At 41.7% G+C, this 20,973-nt stretch overlaps 1 protein-coding gene across 2 annotated transcripts in view; it reads right to left on the reverse strand.

Annotated features, from left to right (window-relative positions):
- Positions 1-4,471: 4,471 nt before the first annotated feature.
- RAB12 (RAB12, member RAS oncogene family) overlaps positions 4,472-20,973 on the reverse strand; it is a 38,136-nt gene continuing 21,634 nt past the window's right edge. The window contains exons 3-6 of one of the 2 annotated variants that reach the window (XM_050942192.1): positions 11,526-11,664; positions 10,896-10,985; positions 8,029-8,133; positions 4,472-6,550 (exon numbers count right to left, since the gene is read on the reverse strand). In XM_050942192.1, the coding sequence (XP_050798149.1) occupies positions 6,437-6,550; positions 8,029-8,133; positions 10,896-10,985; positions 11,526-11,664 (448 nt within the window). In that variant the 3' untranslated portion in view covers positions 4,472-6,436. The remainder of the gene's footprint in view (positions 6,551-8,028; positions 8,134-10,895; positions 10,986-11,525; positions 11,665-20,973) is intronic. The other variant, XM_050942193.1, reaches the window with a different exon arrangement.

Raw genomic sequence — 20,973 nt, forward strand, 5'->3', positions numbered from 1 at the left:
GTTACCTGAAGCAAGCAACTTATTGCTATAATATAACCCACAAAGCTGCAATGGCTCCCCCAGGGTCCCCCTTGTCCCAAAGCTAGTTCTCTTTTCCAGACAGTGTGTCTGTGTAAACAAGTTTAAGGGAAGTTAGGGTAGTTCAGCCAAAGGCTTGGCCTGTAAAATCTTGATAACAGATAAGTCCTTGTTGTGGAGGGGAATAACAGAAAAGCCCCTGTTGTGGAGGGGATTTTATTTTCCCTATCATGGGATACCTCCTAATACCCTGGAGGCCAATTACAGCGCTTTTGGTGGCCACACTTGTGGAGCAGCGCTGCATCACCAGCGCTACAATCGTTATACCTGAGGCAGAGCAGGAGTACGGCCAGTGCTGCAGCCAGGGAGATGCAGCGCTGTATGTGCCTTGCCAGTGTGGACGGTAAGTTGCAGCGCTGGTGGTGGGTTTACAGCGCTGCAATTCTCCAGTGTAGCCAACCCCTATGTCTAGAGAGCTTACAGTGGCACAGCTGTACTGATGCAGATGTGCCGCTGAAAGATCTCCTACATAGCTGCTCTATGCTGACAGGAGAGGGCTCTCTCATCAACAATTAAACAACCCCCAATGAGCGGCAGTAACTATGTTGGCGAGAGAAACTGCCACCAATATAGCACTGAGCACACTACCCGTTATGGGGTTATTTTTTCACGCCCCTGAGCGACATAAGTGGTAGTGTAGGCATGGCTTAAGGCAGTGATACTCAGACTGAGGCCATGTCTACATCTAAAATTTTGCAGCGCTGGTTGTTACAGCTGTATTAGTACAGCTGTATAGGGCCAGCGCTGCAGAGTGGCCACACTTACAGCAACCAGCGCTGCAAGTGGTGTTAGATGTGGCCACACTGCAGCGCTGTTGGGCGGCTTCAAGGGGTTTCGGGGAACGGGAGAGCAAACCGGGAAAGGAGACCAGCTTCGCCGCGGTTTGCTCTCGCGTTCCGCGAACCACCCTGCAAACCGCAGGGAAGGAGACCTGCTTGCTCGGGTTCGGGGAACGCGAGAGCAAACCGGGAAAGGAGACCAGCTTCGCCGCGGTTTGCTCTCGCGTTCCGCGAACCACCCTGCAAACCGCAGGGAAGGAGACCTGCTTGTTCGGGGAACGCGAGAGCAAACCGCGGCGAAGCTGGTCTCCTTTCCCGGTTTGCTCTCGCGTTCCCCGAACCGCCGAGCAAGCAGGTCTCCTTCCCTGCGGTTTGCAGGGTGGTTCGCGGAACGCGAGAGCAAACCGCGGCGAAGCTGGTCTCCTTTCCCGGTTTGCTCTCGCGTTCCCGGAACCACCCTGCAAACCGCAGGGAAGGAGACCTGCTTGCTCGGGGTTCTGGGAACGCGAGAGCAAGCTGGGGAAGGAGACCAGCTTGATTACCAGAGGCTTCCTCAGGTATGCTGGGATACCTGCTTATTCCACGGAGGTCAAGAAAAGCGCTGATAAGTGTCTATACTTGATTACCAGCGCTGGATCACCAGCGCTGGATCCTCTACACCCGAGACAAAACGGGAGTACGGCCAGCGCTGCAAACGGAGTTGCAGCGCTGGTGGTGCCCTGCAGATGTGTACACCTCCTAAGTTGCAGCGCTGTAACTCCCTCACCAGCGCTGCAACTTTCTGATGTAGACAAGCCCTGAGGCTTGTGAGCGGCAAGTGGCTCTTTAACATGTCTTCTGTGCCTCTTTGCAGCACATGCTATTAACACTGTGCGATTTAATTATTAACCAATCTAAGTTATTAAACCATCAGGATGCTTTTACTAGATTAACCAATTGTAGTAGATAAAATATTAATATTTGGTCAGTCATTCTGCTGGGAGAATATATTAAACAGTGAATTCACCTACTGTGGCTCTTTTGGGTAATGTTGATCGCTAATTTGGCTCCTGATATTTGTAATTTGGATATCACTGGTCTAAGGGGTCCATGAAAGGCTATTACCATAGAACAGTGGTTTTCAACCTGTAGTCCATGGACTTTTGGGGGTCCACAGGTTGTGTCTAAGATTTCCAAAGGGGTCTGCACCTTCCCTCAAAAAATTTTAGGGGTCCAAAAATGAAAAAAGGTTGAAAACCACTTTGATAAACAATCTGTTCCAACTTGCATTTTACTGTGATCCTAGACAATTTCTCTCCCAGACCTGAAAAAGAGCTCTGTATGGCTCAAAAGTCTGTCTCTCTCACCAAACAGAAGTTGGTCCAATAAAAGGTATTACCTCAACCACCTTCTGTCTCCAATATCCTGGAACTGACACAACTGTATCTACAGTGCATATTGCCATGTTAACTGTTAGTGAAGTCTTATTGGAGCAATTGTTATCTCTGGTCCTCCAGCAGATCTCCAATAGATTAACCAATGTTGTGAAGGCCAAGACTATAACAGGATTCAAAAAAGAACTAGATACATTCATGGAGGATAGGTCCATCACTTGCTATTAGCCAGAATGGGCAGGGATGGTGTCCCTAGTCTCTGTGCCAGAAGCTGGGAATGGGTGACAGGAGATGGATCACTTGATTACCTGTTCTGTTCATTCCTTCTGGGGCACCTGGCATTGGCCACTGTCAGAAGACAGGATACTGGGCTAGATGGACCTTTGGTAAGACCAGGTATGGAGGCTCTTATGTTCTTAATAGAACAGAGTCTGTGCCTAGACAGCACAGCTGTGATTGTCACTAGAGATCTGATAGACCAGTGATTCAGAATCTTTTCCATACCATGGCCCTTGTTTCAACAAAGAAATTTCAGGACCGCCTTCCCAGCTTCAGGACTCTCCTCCCATCTACATATAAAGAAATTATGTGTTCATAAGGCAGAGGCTGAGTACCACCTACTAGGCAACTAATTTCTAAGTCCATTATAGTAAATGCAATGAAATGTTGCATCTATCTCAGAACATGCTTTTCAGTTATCACAGATAGCATTGTAAATCTCACATAAGGACAGTAGCATTTGATTCAGTCTGAAGGTAGAACACGTTGGGCAAAATTCTAGCTCTACTGAGGTTGGTAGCAAAATACCCATTTATTTCAATGGACCCAAGATTTAACCCATTATTGCAAAGAGGTCAAGGGGCCATAATTATTTTGGGGCAGATTCTCTGCCCTGTTCCACTCTTTTGTGGCACTCGTGGGTGGGGTTCTGCTGCCTTTGCACTAGTTGATTCCTCCAGCATGGAGGGATCCCCAGTGGCCAAAGGAGCTAGCATAACTGGCTGCCTTGCCTCCTTCCCTGCAGCACCTAGTGCAGAGAACATACTGGGGTGGAGAGGTGCCTGTGGGGAGCAGAAATGGCTACGTGCGCTATGACCCCAATTCGTCAAGGCTGGTGCATGGTTCCTTGCGAAATGAATCAGCTGATGTAAATTAAAGCTGCTCTAACCAGTGAGGGATCTGAGAGAATCAGGGACATGTAGCGGATTCCCAGTTTCTCTTCCCCCTTCTCCACTCAGGATACCCAGGTAGTTGTGTAGCAGAGGGGAGCAGTCCTTTCTTAGGTGCTCAGCTAGGCTTAGGCAGAACCAGTTAAGCTCCCATCAATTCTGTTCTCCCTTCTGTCCAGTGCAACAGCCAGCCAGCAGAGAATCTACTGAAAAGCTAGAGCAGGGAAGGGACAGCAGCTGCTTAGAGTAATGGTTTTCAACCTTTTTTTCTAGGGACCCAGTTGAAGAAAATTGTTGATGCCCACAACCCAACGGAGCTGGGGATGAGGGGTCTGGGATGTGGGAGGGACACCAAGTTTGGGATGGGCTCAGGGCTGGGGCAGGGGATTGGGGCATGGACTTACCTCCAGCAGCTCCCAGTCAGCGGTGCAGTGGCAGGCTTCCCGCCTGTCTTGGCACCGAGGATAGTGGCCAGCAGCAGCTCTGTCTCTGAGGTGGCGGCACACAAACAGCTTCGTGCAACTCTCACCCAAAGGCACTACATTCTCTCTCCCCCTCACCCCCCAGTGCAGAGCCAGTGCTGAGAGCAGGGTCAGTGCATGGAGCCCCGTGACCCCTCTCCTGGCTGCTTCCTGGGCGCAGCACGGTGTTAGAACAGGTAGGCACTAGCCTGCCTTAGCCGGGCAGCACCGCCAATGGGACTTTTAATGTCCTGGTTGGCGGTGCTGACCAGAGCGACCCAGTGCCTGACATGCCGCAACCCAGCACTGGGTCGCAACCCAAACTTTGAAAAATGCTGGCTTAGAGGGCTCCTGACTCACAGAGCTGTTCCTAAAGCTGCACAGGAAGTGGTAGGAGGCAGTGTCTTTTCTGTCCTCCCTGTAACAATCAGGTTAATGCAGATTGTTTAAAAAACACAATCAAAGGCTCAGGAAACATTTTCAATTAATAAATGAAAGTTATTACAGTTACCTTCAAAGGTCACAATTGGGACTGCCTTGTATTAAAATGCCTCCATTATATAAAGAAACAATAGCACATAATTACAAGAAAAAAAAGAAGTTTATCTAAGTCCGTTTTCTTAATTTTTATTAAATTCAAAAATTGCAGAAAAATTAACAAATTTCTAAATACAGGTTAAAAACAAGTCAGCTGAAATAATCGTCAAGTTAAATCTTATTTTTCCATAACTTTCCCTTCCTTGGTCTTGCCCACAGTACCTTCAGAAATCCTATAGAAAATGGTGGATTTCATCTGTTAGTATTAGAGTAAACCACAAGTTCACTATGTAAAAACAGCTAACCATTTAGGCACAAGGTGGCAGAAGACATAAGTACAATCTTCAACCAGGCTTCCTTTTGTTGTTAGTTGAAACTGTATGTGCCAAAGATGTGTTCCCTGCACAGTACTGTGTGCAGAATGTAATAACTTGTTCAGCAGCCCTACAGCTCTAAGAGCCTTTGGGCAAAGTATAAATTACCACCAATTATTTTGAATGCTTTGTTCCTTCCAGAAAACTCATGAGAAACTGGAGAAGTCCGGAGTATACATTATTATGTCTGTGTAAATGTACACGGTGGAACAATGGCAAAACTGGTAAGATATTTCAGACACCGAGAAAAAAGTAGTGATGAACTATATTTTGCACAAGACTGGTTTACATTTGTCCCCACATGGGTCATAAATAGTTTTGCTACTGCCTCCCAAGATGTCACGAAAAGCAATCACATGCCATGACAGGATACCAGTTTGGCTAGATCATCCCAACAGTGCAGTATTCAAGGCAAGCTATTAATGCGCCTTGTTTTTCCTATCTTGAAAAATAAATGTAAAGGCTAAGTATCAGCTCTTTACAAGGAATTTTTTTAAAAAAATTGTTCTATATCACTGATTTTACCTTTTATTCACCATCAGGTATATTTACCATTCTAATAACAGGTGCAGCTCCACTGTCATTCATAAATACAAAATTTTATTTGCATTTCATTAGTTTAGAAAGACCACAATGCTTTTCAGTACCACAACATTCAGGACACACCAAGTTATTCGAATATGTAACTACTGATTTACTACGACTAAACTAAACAGTGCATTGTAATAAAAGAGATACCAAAGATATAGTTCACAAAGTCATTATCAGACAAAAACCTAACACAGTATATGCTTGATGGGAATAATTTCCACCATTAGGGGAAAAAAATGGTTTTCCATAAACCCCTATCACCCACCTAGATGTTCAGATAAATACACATATATTCCCTCAACACAGGAAAATGTATTAAATTCCTTTTAAAAAGAATGTCTAGGACAGCAGCATTGCTTTTCATACTGTCTTTTAGAATTCAAAATACATCTCCACTTTGCTTGCAACTTAGCTTATGTTTAAGCAGAAAATTAACTGTGTGAGTTGACACTGCACCCTTAGAATTGCACCAAATGTGATGTCTTAATACACAAAGTAATGGTCTACTATTAAACATAATAAATAAGACAGATTGTTGGAAATTACACGTAGCTTTGCTGTAGATCTAGTCAGCTGAAGATGCTACAGCTACACCCCACTCCCTAAAAAAAAAAAAAAAATCTGAATATTAAAGGAAACAATGTAGGTTATGGAAGCTTTGTACATAAAGTTTTCAGTTTTAAAAAAAATCATCTTTAAAATAGTTAGCAAAGCACCATATACTTATCTTCATACAAGAAGAGCTTCTGCTTGCAGGTTTATAATAACAAGGACTATTACAATATTTATGTCAAGAATAAGTATAGATTTAATTTCTCCTCCTAGACTGGGAGTGTTGCAGTTCTCCATAAACTGTACAATATTTATAACACTACGGTGATGAATGAATATACTATTTTGGGGAAGAGGGGCAATATTTAACGGTTGTAGCTGAATCTTACACAGGATTGCATATTTGCATATTTACAAATAAGTGTGTAGTTCTGACTTGAAAAACAAAGTGTAACACGGAACTGCCAAATGATTGTAGTGCAGACACTTTCTTCTCTCTCTCACTCTGTATGAAGCAACAAGTCAACAGCAACGGACATGTGGTCTCGGCGGAGGCAACTCAGGTGGGATTTCTGGCTCTGGTTGCAGGGACAGTATACTGTTCGACAACTCGTTCCTCATAATATCCAGAGGCATCTTTAAAAAAAAAGTCTATAAATGATTAACTGCATTGAACTTTTTAGTTTATTTCATTTGAAAAGAAAGCTGCAGAACTAATGCTCAGCTAAAATATTAACATAAGGACCTCAACATCAAAATATTTCAATAACCACTTTCAAAGAGAAAGGAAAAAGTTACAAATCAGTGTTAAAAATACAGTATTGCTCTGTTGACAAACAGAAGCATGGAACAAATCATATGTTCTGAAGGAAATATACTTAATTTGGGAAGAAGTTTCCATGTAGCCAGTTTGTCAATAATAGAGAATGTATTTTAAAGTTTTTAATATTCCAGAAGCTTTATCTATGTAAAGCATGTGCAATTTAATGAATTAAACAATGCTGGGAGATCAAATAAAATCTGCAGAATTCCTAACCTTGCCTCAAATGTAGGTGGCCTTGGACAAATCATTCAGTCTTCTCTGTGTCCCAGCTTCCATATCTGTAAAATGGGGATAATACTTGCCTCTCTCTTGGGGTATTGATTAATTTTTCTATAGCTCATTCAGAAGTGCTAAGTAGTATTGTTGACCACCTATAAGGAACTGTGTATGGCAGATTGCGGGATAAGATTCAAGATCACAAATAATCCTGTGGTTTAAAGACGTACACTAATAAGTAATATACATAAAATGAAGTTGTTGCCTTCTAGTGTTAATGTAGTGATTTGACTTTAAGCATAGTTTAACACAAATGAGGCTATTTACACAGAGAAACACTGAACATTTGCATTGTTTTACAGTATCTGAAAATACAAAAGGTAACATTTCTATCAGGTGACCATAATTTTTTTAAATACAGCTCACCGTGATTTACACTGATACTAATAATACTCACTTACATAACACTGCTCAACTAGGATTGCACAGCCCTTTCCGAAGCTAGATAACAGTTATAGCCATTGTATAGATAGGAAAAAACTCTCCTATATTGAAGTCAGCAGGAAACAGAAGACAGAGGTCTCTATTGTCCGCTCTGATGCTCTAGCCTCTGGACTATGCTGTAGACAGAAGCTCTGGTCTGCAAACATACCAGGGATGATTCTCTCTTGCTAGTTGACATGTAAATTACCGACTACTTGTTTTCCCAGCTCTTTGTAGTTCTTATCTCTCATTTCAATTTAAGGATGAACATTTATTTCTGCTTTGTCCTAAGTCAATTCCCCAAATCAGTCTCAATTAACATATAGCAACAAATGGAAGCAGGCAAATGCAGTCAGCTACTGAACTTTGGTCTAAAATGAAGTTACCATGCAGAGAAGCACACACAAAAATTTCAACAGCCGTGCAGTGTTTAGCTGCTACTGAAGAGCTGAAGGATAGCAGATGGTCCTCAAGCTACATGCTGGCACCTCCAAACTAAGTCAAAATTTACTTGCCATTATGTGCTCTGAACAAATAGTGGTAACAGCAGTAGTTAAATATAGTCCCCATCTCCACAGTACATATATATTACCTTTTTCAGGATGTCATCTACAAGTTTCAAAAATATTTCATCCACATTAAAATTATCCTTGGCACTTGCTTCACAGAACCGCATCCCAGTTATTTGCTGTGCAAACTGATGGAAATAAATAAAGTAACTACATGAAGCTGGATTTTTTTAAGAGATTAAAAGAAAAACTACTCTACAAAATATGAGCAAAACTGAATCTAGTGTCACATTAGATCCTTTTGAGTCAACTTCAGTTCTGCAAGGTATTTTTTTCTCTTTACACTTTTCAAAACAGAATGGGATCAGTGTGTAAAAATTTATGTTGTCTTTAATACATTCATTCTGTTAGTTTACCATGTCAAGATGAAATCAAGAAATAACGGAAAACCAAATAATGAAATGTCATTAATGAAAAGATAAATGTTAGCTCAACCATGAAACCAGACATACAAAAATGTGACAGTGTGCTGAATACACAGCTCACAGAGAACATTTCAGTTCATATATTTGTTTGTTTTGTTTTACTTCTTTTCATTTGCTTTTAGATGGAGTTGATGCTCTTGAAAATGAGTATCTAGCAGCACTAGAAAATGCCAGGATTAATGCAAGCATATATTGTCCATGGCTTTGGAACAGCTTGCCAGGCAGACTTAACCCCGGGCTATGGTTTCATCTCATTCCATGGAGGATTTCAAAATTGTGAGAATTTGTTCTGAATTGGAATGAAATCAGATTCTGAAATAGCAAAATCATCTTTGAAGTGGAATACCTCCACTCAGCTTTAAGTAATTCAAAAGGAAAAATGCAAAGTTCTCAGGGACTCCATGCACCAGAACTTTAATATCTCACCAATTCTTATTCTATGACACATCCATGTAGAAAAACACACACACACACACACTTAGGTTCAAACACATGAGAAAAAGCATTTTCAAAATTGCAGTTAGAAGATGCTCAGTTAAGAGTATCCTTTTTACTTTGTTTTTATATAAGTTGGTAATGAACTGCGAAGAGATTTTCAATCTTAGTGCCCTGAGCTAAGCAGCGCTTATGGGCTGCTGCATTAATACACCAAATTTTCAGACAAAGTTTGGGTACATATTTAACTTCTTCCAAAGGACAAATTATTCACAAGTCCCTTTATGCCTTCACATCATGCACTTACATACTTAGCCCCTAAACAATTCCAGAATACCAGAAGAGAAGTTTTTCAAGTAAAAACACAAGTCGAAACTTTTCTTTTGTTTGTTTGTTTGTTAAAATCAAACAGCTATCAGCTAGTATTTATCTGGATTTCCCTAAGGTTACTGCAGTCTGTTTTAGAAATACTTCTCCCGCTCCAGTGCTCTGTCCACAGTATCCTCCAGAAGTCATGCCATGACAATACTTTACATATTATAACAAGAACTCTTCCCTCCCCCTGCACCCCATTAACAATATGGAGAACCAATGTCAACAGTGCATTAGCTTTCAGCAGCACCTCTGTGCTCATTTCCAACACATGGATAGCATGACAGGTTACATAATCTTTATTTTATGCACTGTCAAAGCCTCGATTTTGAAAAGCTGTCTTCATATTCCAAAATCTTCCCAGGTTGGTCTGATGTCTCTAGAATTTCAGGAGACATTCAAATGATTCTCTTCCACAGAAAACCAACCTTACACACCCTGAGCATTGTGGGTACATATGGTTAGTTTCCTGGATAGTAAACTACTGGAAGAGATGTCAAGGGTTGATTTCATGGTCTGGTTTTCTCACAGCTTGAAGTGATCAGAAGCAATTTGGAAGAGGATGAAATAGCAGATTGAACCTAAGCAGAAGTCCAGCAATGGATAAGTCCCTCTTGGAAAATTATTACAGTGGAAATTAGGTGAATTCACGTATTATACTTTTTACAGAAGAAAATGCTCTTCCTTTCTGGAGTTTAAGATTCCTGAAGAAGTCATGCCAGTGAGGAAGAAATGGATCATGATCACTTTGACTCAATAATAGGTATGTAATGATCAGACAAGGAGCCAATTCTCGAGTCTAGCCAAGCTGTGCTCAGTACAGAAGTCACTTAAAGCCAATTTTGTGCTTCACTAATCTCTGGACAGTCAGGATCTACTCTGGTCCCTCATATGTTAGAGAAGTTTAATGGATGTTTTTACCTACACCAGCTGTAACAAGCCCCCAGAGGTCATTTGCTGGCCCTGAGCACAAGGTGCCACAGCCTCCCTCCCTCCCCTTCTGTGAGGGAATGGAAAGGGCAGCCCATAGTCAGTTCTACACCAGCTGAGGATGTGAGGGGAATCTTCAGCTGATTTCCCCAACACTTCATGCTACTTTGGGGGTCTGAGGACCCAGTCCAAGTTAGTACCTTCTAATTTCTTCTGTTTCTTTAGGGCAGGATGATATTCCTTACATTAAATAAACTTATCTGGGCATGTTCTGTAATACCTGGCATAAGCTTAAAACAGATTTTGGTAGAATAATGTATGCTTAAAACACTATGTCTTCTATAACTCTAAGGGTATGAAGGAGAGTAGTATCATAGATGAAACATCAAAGCATCGTGCCTGCTGTAGGTACTTGTTTATAGCAAAGGCGATACAACTGTTTTTAATCAAACACTAGGTTAGAAAAAAAGGTTTCTCCATTTTACCTAATTAATTTCTCCCTCTCTCCCCTCAAAGAGTCAGGTATCTTTCAAGGGGCAATGTGATTCCACTCATTGCTTGCCTGGCTTGGAATTTCAACTATCATTAGATTTATCTCAAACTTGCAAGACATTCAGCACAGCCCAAACCTACAGCTGTACATTCTTCACAACTCCAATATGAGCCCATAACCACCTTCTTTCACCATCGCTAAAGGATGTTAATGATTTGATTCCATCTGCTCTTACCTTTTCTCCCTGTTGTCGAGTAATCTCTCTGTCAACTTCACAGTCCAACTTATTTCCAACCAGTAGAAGCTCTGCATCTTCTGAGGCATACTGAATACAGAAAAATACCGTACTTCTAGTTAACTACATCCACAAATGTAAGGTTTTTACACTGTTGGTAAAAACTAATACTTATGTGCCTGCATGAGTTCTGTATCATCAAAGCTCTATACACACATTATCTCAAGGATATATATCCTTATTTCTTTCTGCTTCCAAACACATTCCATAATACTGCATGAGAAATATAACTGAGTTTCCCACAGAGGGACTATTGCGACTTTAATGCAAAGAAGGTAAACAGAATGCATGGTTTTCCAGTGCACCACTGGGGTGCTCAAATCTATGCACATTTCTGACAACCCTAATGACAGCAATTTTAGTTCATAGAAGTCAGCAGAAGAAGAAGAAGAAGCAGCACACAAAAATTAAATGCTTGCTAAAAGAACGAAGTGGAAATCTATAGCAAAAGTTTTTTATCTTCAAAGGGTTTATTACAAAACCACATTACAAAAATGTAATTTAATAGTGTCCCTTACATAAAGCAGTACATATATTGTATTGTCTATTTTCAGAAAAGTTGGAGCCTACCTTATCAATCATTTTCATCCATTTTGGTAAATCCTCAAATGTCTCCTTTTTGGTGATATCATATACCAATATGATTCCCTTGGCACTTCTGTAATAAGCTGAGGTAATACTGTTGAATCTCTCCTGACCTGCTGTGTCCCTAAAGAGTAGCAGCAAACATTGGTGGAAGTATTTTACCAGTTCACAAAGCATAGACTAAGCTAAACTGGATTTTAATAAAAAACACATCATGCATTCTACAGGCATATTCCATATTTTAAGTTTCCTTCTATAAATACTAATTTCAGACACCACCAAGTAAGCCAGATTTTTAACAACTGGATCAGAAGTAGTAAGCAATTCTATATCAGATCTTTTTGTCCCACACTAACTTCACTGAAAAGGCAAGGCCACAAATCACTTTTACATGTCCTTGAGAAAGGAGCTGTCCAATGAAAACAGATCAACAGATGGAAAAAAAATTAAAACCAATATTTCCTGGAAGAGTGATAAAAGAAAAGGATGCATGCTCATCAAGCTAGCACTGTTGGACTTTGTACTGTAAAAGCAGTAATTCACAGATTAACAAGATTTAAGAGTTTTCATATCAACAACAAAAAATTAAGCCATGTTTTTAAAACCAGTGCAGAAAATAACTGCAGATATTATTGATAAAAGCAAGCCAATAACATGAGGATGTATGGTAGAACTTTGAGGCACACATACAGCTGAGTACACTGTGAGCCTGAAGACAAGTTCTAAATTCTGAAGTGTCCACTTATTTTGAGTGTAGAGACGGTGCACATTCACCGACAGCGCTGCCGAGTGGTCAGGACGAGGTTGGCAGGTCATCTCCCCATTGAAACACAGTCACGTCCTTCAGCACTTCCACCCCAAGGGTTTCCAGTCCTCTCCTTTAGCACGGGGAACTTGGGGACTGGGCTCTTGAACAGTTAACATCTTTTCCAGCTGGCCTCTCACTGTACATGAAGGCTCTTGTAATGTCCTCTTGGGTCCACCCTTCTCACTAGGCTTCAGTCCAGGGCCCAAAGGTGGGCAGCTCCACTTGGCACCTTGGGGTACTAACAGCCCTGCCCCACCCCTTTGGGACCACTTCCTACCCCCGTCATCTTTAGCTTCACAGAATAAGTCACTTCAATCTAGTCTCTGACTTGCACACTCAGTCACCTGACTTCTTTGTAGATTTGCACAGGTCTGTGTTGTCAGGTCGGGGCAATGGGCTCCTGGGCAGTACTTTCCCTTCAGAGCAGCTGTCTGCTCCCTTCCACTGCCTGCCTCTGAACTGCTCCACTCCTCTTTTTAAAGCCCTGCCTCCAGCTTGCGCAGGCCTGTCTGGGCAGGGCTGCCTGGGCCCAAAGCTGGTCCTTAACCCCCTGCTCTCCAGTGTGGCATTTAAATACCTCACCACAGGATGCCCAAGCGGACACACCTATGGCCTGGCTCTCAAAAGTGATGGGGGCTTCAGTTAGGGTGCATTTACCAGCAGCTGTACTTCTTCTAGCAAGTTTATGTCCTTGTGTTGTCAAGACCCAAGGTGTTTTCACCATATCATGAAAACCTGCTCTGAGCCATTTTCAACCATATCACCAAAAAGCCTGCTTAGAGCAGATTTTTCATGACAAGTTGATAAAAATGCCTGAAGCTTGTTTACCCCAGAACTTTCATTGTTGTTAGCGTTGTTGCTAGAAAGTAGGTTACAAAATGCTCTAATGGATTCAAGGTTTAGGAGTTTCAACAGGGGCCTCCAAAATTAGTGGATTTTTTTTTAAAGTTTAGTATGAGAGGTGGTCAAAACCAGAAACTCTTCTTGTGAAAAGTTTCTCAATTAAAAACATTTGAATTATTTTGTAGAAAGATTTTCGGTTTTCCCATGAGAAGTTTCTAACCAATTTGAAATATAAAAATTAATTTATAAAATGTCACTTCATTTAGAAATTTCCCATGGGAAAACAACGTATGTTTTCCCCTGTGAAAAATTTAAATTGATGAAATTGTATTTTCCAAGGAGGGAGAGGGCAACTTCCAGCATAAAAAACTTTAACCAACTCTATTTAGTACTCAGGCATTGTATGACTTCATTATGAGAAGCCTTAGGGAGAAAACATTTTTAATAACATTGGATGGATTTTTTTTTTAAGAGTATTTCAAAAAGTGTCAGGTTCACAAGATCAAACTGACTGTCTCGCAGAAAGTAATTTTTATTTATCCACAGCATATTCACAGGACATACAGTTGCAGAGAAAACTGCCTTTCCCCTGCCCAGTCTCAACCAAAACCTCCATGGATCACACCTATGGCTGACAGGTAATTCAGCATTAATGCTCAGTCAAGTCAATCCTTGGCCTTTCTTCTGTAACTGCCACAATGATACCAGTTAGCATCAACTCTGTACAGATGGTTTCACGATGCAGATGACTGTTCACTGAAGCCTCAGCTTCAGATAGGCTACACCAGGAATTGTGAAAAAATAAAACTGCTAGATCATTATGACCAGTATTTTGCAGCTGGAGGATGGCACGATCATACAACGGTGAAGGGAAAAAAATCAGTTCTGTCTTCTACTATTTCTATCTCCTGATTTAAAAAAAAAAATCCACACCTAAATTTACCCACACTAAACTTTGATACCCCACAAGAAGCAAAAACATATCACCTGTTTGGTTCCAATGACGCGTGAGACTACCTCTATATATTTAATTGGCTGCTTTCTTTTTACTAATGACACTAATTTTAATTAAAGCAATGCAAGTGTTCTTTATTCTACAGCTGAAATTACATACTGCTATTACTCACCATTACAACAGTTTATTTTCTCCTTTTTTAAGTTCACCTATCTTCATACCAGGAGTCAAATTTATTTTTTGCAAAGCCCCCATGACATTTCAACATGGGAAACACTTTCAAATACCAGTTAAGACTGCTGAATCTCCACATATGGAAAACATTGTCTCAATGCTTATGAAGAGACTTCTCCAAATAACTCTTGTAGAATTGCATCTGTCATTTCATGTCAATAAACAAGGGAATGGTGACATTTCACTCTATATGATTTTATGAAAGTATGCTGATGAGTGTGGATATAATGTAACTAAAATATGCTTCATGCAAAAGGTCTCTTGTATCATACAAAGCTTATAATCTACTGAGTGTGGTCATCCTATTTGTATAAATGTATCACTCTTATATCTGACACTAGAAATATGAAATACAACTCTGAGGGCCTACTGTAATTATGAAAAGTGTGTGTCATTAATGGTGGTTTGGAATCTTGATGGTTCCCATTAACCAGGACAATTGTCTATAGATGGTTCTGTTTTACTTGTAAGTCTTCCTATATAGGTGTGTGCTGGCAAGGGGATAATGAAGTCTTACAGAGACGTGTGATCATGTCACCTGAACTGGAATCCATCTTTAACCTGGTGCTTTTCCATTTAGAAGGAGGGTGGGGGACCCAGAGAGACACGATTCCTGCCTTGTGTCAAAGCTATATAAGTGGGTGGAATAGAACAAAGGGGGCTGCAGTCATGAGAAATCCCCTAGCTACCACCTGAGCTGGAACAAGGGCTAGTCCAGGGGAAAGAATTGTGCCCAGACTAGGAAGGAGTCCAGTCTGTGAAAGAAACTTATTGAAACATCTGAGGGTGAGATTTTTATCTGTATTCAGTTTTATTACTGTATTAGACATAGCCTTGCGTGTTTTATTTTATTTTGCTTGGTAATTAACTTTGTTGTCTGTTACTACTTGGAACCACTTAAATCCTGCTTTCTGTATTTAATAAAATCACTTTTTACTTATTAATTGACCCAGAGTATTAATATCTGTGGGGGGGAGGCGTGGCAAACAGCTGTGCTTATCTCTCTATCAGTGTTATAGAGGGTGAGCAATTTATGAGTTTATCCTATATAAGCTTTACACAAGGTAAAACGGATGTATTTGGGATTTGGACCCCATTGGAAGATGGGCATCTGAGTGTTAAAGACAGGAACACTTCTTAAGTTGCTTTCAGTTAAGTCTGGAGCTTTGGGGCACGTGGTTCAGACCCTGGGTCTGTGTTGGAGCAGACTGGCACGTCTGGCTCAACAAGACAGCGTGCTGGAGTCCCAAGCTGGCAGGGAAAGCAGGGCAGAAGCAGTCTTGGCACATCAGTTGGCAGCCCCAAGGGGGTTTCTGTGATCCAACCTGTCACAGGAATCCCTTTAGTTCCATCACACTGAATGCCAGACATGATAGAGGTGGGAGGGCAGGAATGCTATAGAGAAATATTATTGTTACTATATGGTTAGAGCTGGTAGCTGATAGTAACTGTCAAAAGATAAGATTTTCTGATCAGTAAAAATATGGTATTTGTGGCAGAACACTGTCCTGCTGGACTTGAGTGGTTTTAAAAATACACATTCTAGATTTCTTTAAATCATACCCTGTAGAACAACTACACTGAATCATTCAAACACAAGCAGTTGCATCTTCTCTTCTAGCTATCTCAAAAGGCATTTGTTCACTGAATTGAACACTGAGTTCCTGCTCTATCAATCCTTCAATTCTATAAATTCAAGAGTTAAATAAAAGGTGATCCAGATCAACCGTATAAATATAAGCTCCTCCTCCTAGAGGGAAAAAAAAACCCTCCAAAGAGCTAAAACGATGGGAAAAGGAAGGAAGGAGGTTATATAGTGTGGAAATATTAAAACCCTAAAGCCCTGAGAAACAGTTATTCTAAAAATTAGCACTCTGATGGAACACAAACACAATTCTGTGCCAACACCCAGAATCAACAAGGTATTTACACACATCTAACTTTAAGCACATAAATAGTTCCATATGTTTAAAGTTAGCCATATAAGTAAGTTCCTTGCTGAATCAAGCTTAAAAAAATAAAACTAAAAAACTGTGAGATTTAATTATTTGTCCAATTTTGGTCCTATTTTCAGTTACTGTAGCATGAATTAGCAAGAATGCAAGCGCCAAAATTTGATGGCAATATTAAAAAAAAAGGAGAAGGAAACTAACCATGTCTACGTCTATAAATTTTGCAGGGAATTACACTTGAAACTATCATTATTTCTCTGTATAGCAAAACTATGCTTAAGTAGAATGTTCATTTGTAATATATCCATAGGTACTGTCTCTAAAGCATGCTGCAAAAGAATTCTTTCCTCCTTTTCCTTTAGTGTCCCTCATCTGTGCACAGAAAGAAGTGAACTAATGTACTCATTTGACTGTCTAATAATGTACAGCACTAAAGAGGTTTAATAATTTGAGCACAAAGAAAGGGAAGTTTCACCAAATCAGTAAGTCAGGCATGCTTCTGAAGTATTGGTGGGAACTCATTCACATGCAGGAAAAACATGTACAGTGAAAGAGAAAGACAGTTACACAATTACATTTTGAATAAGTTTACATGCAAATGATGGAGCTATCTAAGTGATATTCAGATTTCAAAAGTGTGCTGGATTTCTGCAGTTTTCTTTACGAAAAAAATCTATTAAGTTTTTTATTAACAGGGCTCTCCCCTTACTACAGTGAGATTGTACAAAAATAGAATTCACATAACCTCAAGAAGCAATAAGTTTAGAATATTGTCCCCTGCCTCTCAAATTCAGATGAACTTATTTCAAAATGCTGAAGGATCCCAAATGCCAGGTGAGGAGATTATTTTCTGTATGTTGTAATGTTCTATCAGTAGGGCTCTACTAAATTCACAGCCATGAAAAACGCATCACAGACTGTAAAATCTGGTCTTTTCTGTGCTTTTGCCCTATACTATTGTAGCAGGGCTGTTACCCCGCTTCTGGGATAAAAGGAGCGAGAGCAGCTGAGGGAGGCTGGCTGGCCGGCCCTGATAAGAGGGCTGTGAGCAAGGAGCTGAGTGAGAAGGACCCAGCTTCCTGGGAGAGACAGGGTACCTTTGGCAGTGCTAAGGAAGGGGCAGGCTGAGCTGAGGAGCTCAGGCCTAGCTACCTCCTAGGCTGAGGCCTGGCAGGAAGGCCTAAGGGGGTACTGGGGCTGCAGGGAGACAGCTGGGCTAGAAAGGCAGCAGGTCCAACCCCCTTGTCAATATGAGTGGCCATTACAGACTGCAGTTTGCCCAGAGAAAGGGGCTAGATGACGACTGACACCCACTGAGGCAAGGTGGGCATAGGGGGAGGTGGGTTTTCCTGGGAGAGGAGACCCAGAGTATGGGGGCACTACTGTGTGGCAGCAACCCCAGGTAAGGGGCACCGGGGTCTGGGAGGGACATGGGGCCGGAGGTGGTGGAGACGAGGAAGCAGGTACTGATAGGGAGAAATCGGCCAGCAGGAGGTGCTCTGAGACTGGAAAAAGCTAATTTCCGGATGACAAACAGGAGGCGCCACAGTGATGAGTAACTGCCGTGCTACAACTATACAGGACTTCACAGAAGAAACCAGCATTTCTCAAGTTATCGGTCCTGACCCAAAAAGGAGCTGCAGGAGGGTGGCAAGGTTATTTTAGGGAGGTTGCAGTATTGCCACCCTTACTTTTGCACTACTTTCAGAGCTGAGTAGCTGGAGAGTGCCGGCTGCCGGCCAGGTGTCCAACTCTGAAGGCAGTGCCCTGACAGCAGCAATGCAGAAGTAAGGGTGGCAATACCCTACGATGCCATCCTTACTTCTGTGCTGCTGCTGCTCTGCCTTCAGGGATGGGCTCCTGACCAGCAGCCACCACTTTCCAACTGCCCAGCTCTGAAGGCAGCGCCACCACTATTAGCAGCGCAGAAGTAAGGGTAGCAGTACTGCAACTCCCCCACAACTCCTTTTTGGGTCAGACCCCTACCATTACAACATCATGAAATTTCAGATTTAAATAGTAAATGTCATGATTTCAGCTATTTTTAAAATCCTATGACCATGAAATTGACCAAAATTGACCGCGAATTTGGTAGGGTCCTATCTATCAGGGATACGCGGTATACTCAAAAGTTTGGGGTGTACAAATTCTGCAAGCGTGATTAAAAAACCCAGTCTCTAACATTGAGATAGCTTTTATGATGAGTCAGTTATGTCGTGTTGGAACAATTCAGTTTTGTTTTGCTGCTCTCATCCATATTATACTCCAATTATAAGAACTATTAACACATGGTATAATTAGTAAGACATTTATTATTTTAGTCTGAAGATCTATCAAACCATCCATAGGCAGTGGCAATAAGGCATTAGCATGATCAATCTCCACTTCATGAGATTACTGATTTAGTAATACACCTCTACCTCGATATAACGCTGTCCTCAGGAGCCAAAAAATCTTACCGCATTATAGGTGAAACCGTGTTATATCGAACTTGCTTTGATCCACTGGAGTGCGCAGCCCCGTCTCCCTGGAGCACAGCTTTACCACATAATATATCCAAATTCATGTTTATCAGGTCACGTTATTTCGGGGTAGAGGTGTATTATGCAATGTAATAAACAATAAGAACTGCCAGTCCTCAATTACTGTATCCTCTTAAAATTCTGAACATAAGTCCAGGGTTCAGGCATTAAAGTTAAACAAAAATCCAAACAGCCACATATGTATAGTCTAAAGTAATAAGTTTGAGTGTTGGAGGCAGGATTCAAAAGTTTACACACTACAAAGAACACCTCTACCCCAATATAACATGACCCGATATAACATGGGTTCGCATATAAAGCGGTAAAGCTGTGACATGCTGCTCTGAGCACCGTGTTAAGGGTGCCAGGCCGGGACCGAGGGGTTGGATAAGAGGCAGAGGGTCTTGGGGACGGTCAGGGGCTTCCACCCCAGGGTCTGGGAGGCAGAAGCTGTGAGGGGGCATTTTTGGGGGCCCCTCAGTCCCAGAGTGGCCCAGGGGTTTAACAGGGCGGGGGGGAGGGGAAGCCGGGAGCAGCCTACTCTGCTTCCCTCGCCCTGGCCTCAACTGTGTCGCTTTGGGGAGGGGACTTGAGGGGAAGGGGTCCCCTCGCACTCACCAGCAGCAGCGGAAGCGGAGCAGCCAGGCCTCAGCCTGCTCCACTCTGCCACCTCCCAGCCGCGGCGCTCCGCTTCCTGCTGCCGGTGAGTGCGGGGGGTGTTTTTTCCCCAACCTCCCAGCACTCACCGGTGCAGGAAGCTGAGTGCCGCGGCTGGGAGGTGGCGGAGTGGAGAGGACTGGGGCTGGGCTGCTCCGCTTCCCGCCACTGCCGGTGAGTGCCTGTCAGGGGGCGGGGAGCAGGGGGGTTGGGTAGGAGGTGGGGTCCTGGAGGTGATTAGGGACGGGGGTCTCTGGAGGGGGCGGTCAGGGAACAAGGAATAGGGGGGGGCCAATGCAAGTTTGATATAACACGGTCTCACCTATAACGTGGTGAGATTTTTTGTCTTCCGAAGACCGTGTTACATCGTGATAGAGGTGAACTTTGTCTTGAGTTAAGTCTAATATGTTGAACATGCTGAGACATTCTGGATGTCAAATATTGCTTTTTCATCTATGGTACTTTTATACCTAGCACGTACTGCTACTGTAGCTAGCTAAGTAAAATTTTTGGTGTCCCTATTTTTTTTTTTAAGGAATTCACTTTAAAATGTTGTGTTTTGTCTATATAATGCTATTTCTCCACTTCCAACTCCTCATCCCAAACTAAAGTTGTGAGAATGGGAAAAATGTTTTTCTTTCTTTTCCAACGTGCAACCACAAACAAGTATTGTGATATTATTCCTTAATTATGATTTTGCAAATAAAGAATCCACTTATCATTGTCTTTCTGCTTAATGACATAAAAATGAGGGACATCATGTAAAAGATGTCATACAAGGGAAAATTTAAAAAACATAAAAGCAATGTCAAAATGCTGTTAAGATTCTGACTTCTTTCCCTCTATATTCATTACTGTAACATACACAGTGATTCAGAATTGTAAATCAGATATTGTTAGAAAACCCCTGAAAGTCTTAATTTGGATTTAATGGCTTAGGTCAGACAACTATTTTTGTTTTAATACAAATGCATTTCATGTGTAAGTACACGCGTGCGCACACACACACACACACACACACACACACACACACACACACACACACACACACACACACACAGAAACCAAAAACTTTTTTTGGAGGGTGGCATGGGATGGCAGTGGAAAGAGGAAGTAATTGAAACCCAAGTAAAAATGGGCTTAATCATGCTTTTTTGACAGTGAAAAATAAAAATCTTTAGCTAGAGAAGATTTTTGAAGTGGTGTATTGGGTTCATATGAAAACAAAGAAATTTTTTTTTTCCAATAAGCATCAACTCCTCCTCCCCAAAACCCAGAAAAGGCTGATAAGCTTTAATTATGTTAAATCATAGCTTGTTTATTTTCATACCTACCTAACTCTATGAGCATCTTGAAATATTTTCAGCACATGATTTCTCTTTAGGGCTGGCTATAAGTTTTCTGATGAAACAGTCTTCTAATCAAAAAAAGCTGATTCAACAGAAGCAACACTGACCATGTC

This window comes from Gopherus flavomarginatus, chromosome 2 (genome assembly GCF_025201925.1).
Source record: "Gopherus flavomarginatus isolate rGopFla2 chromosome 2, rGopFla2.mat.asm, whole genome shotgun sequence".
In the NCBI taxonomy this organism is placed as follows: Eukaryota; Metazoa; Chordata; order Testudines; family Testudinidae; genus Gopherus; species Gopherus flavomarginatus.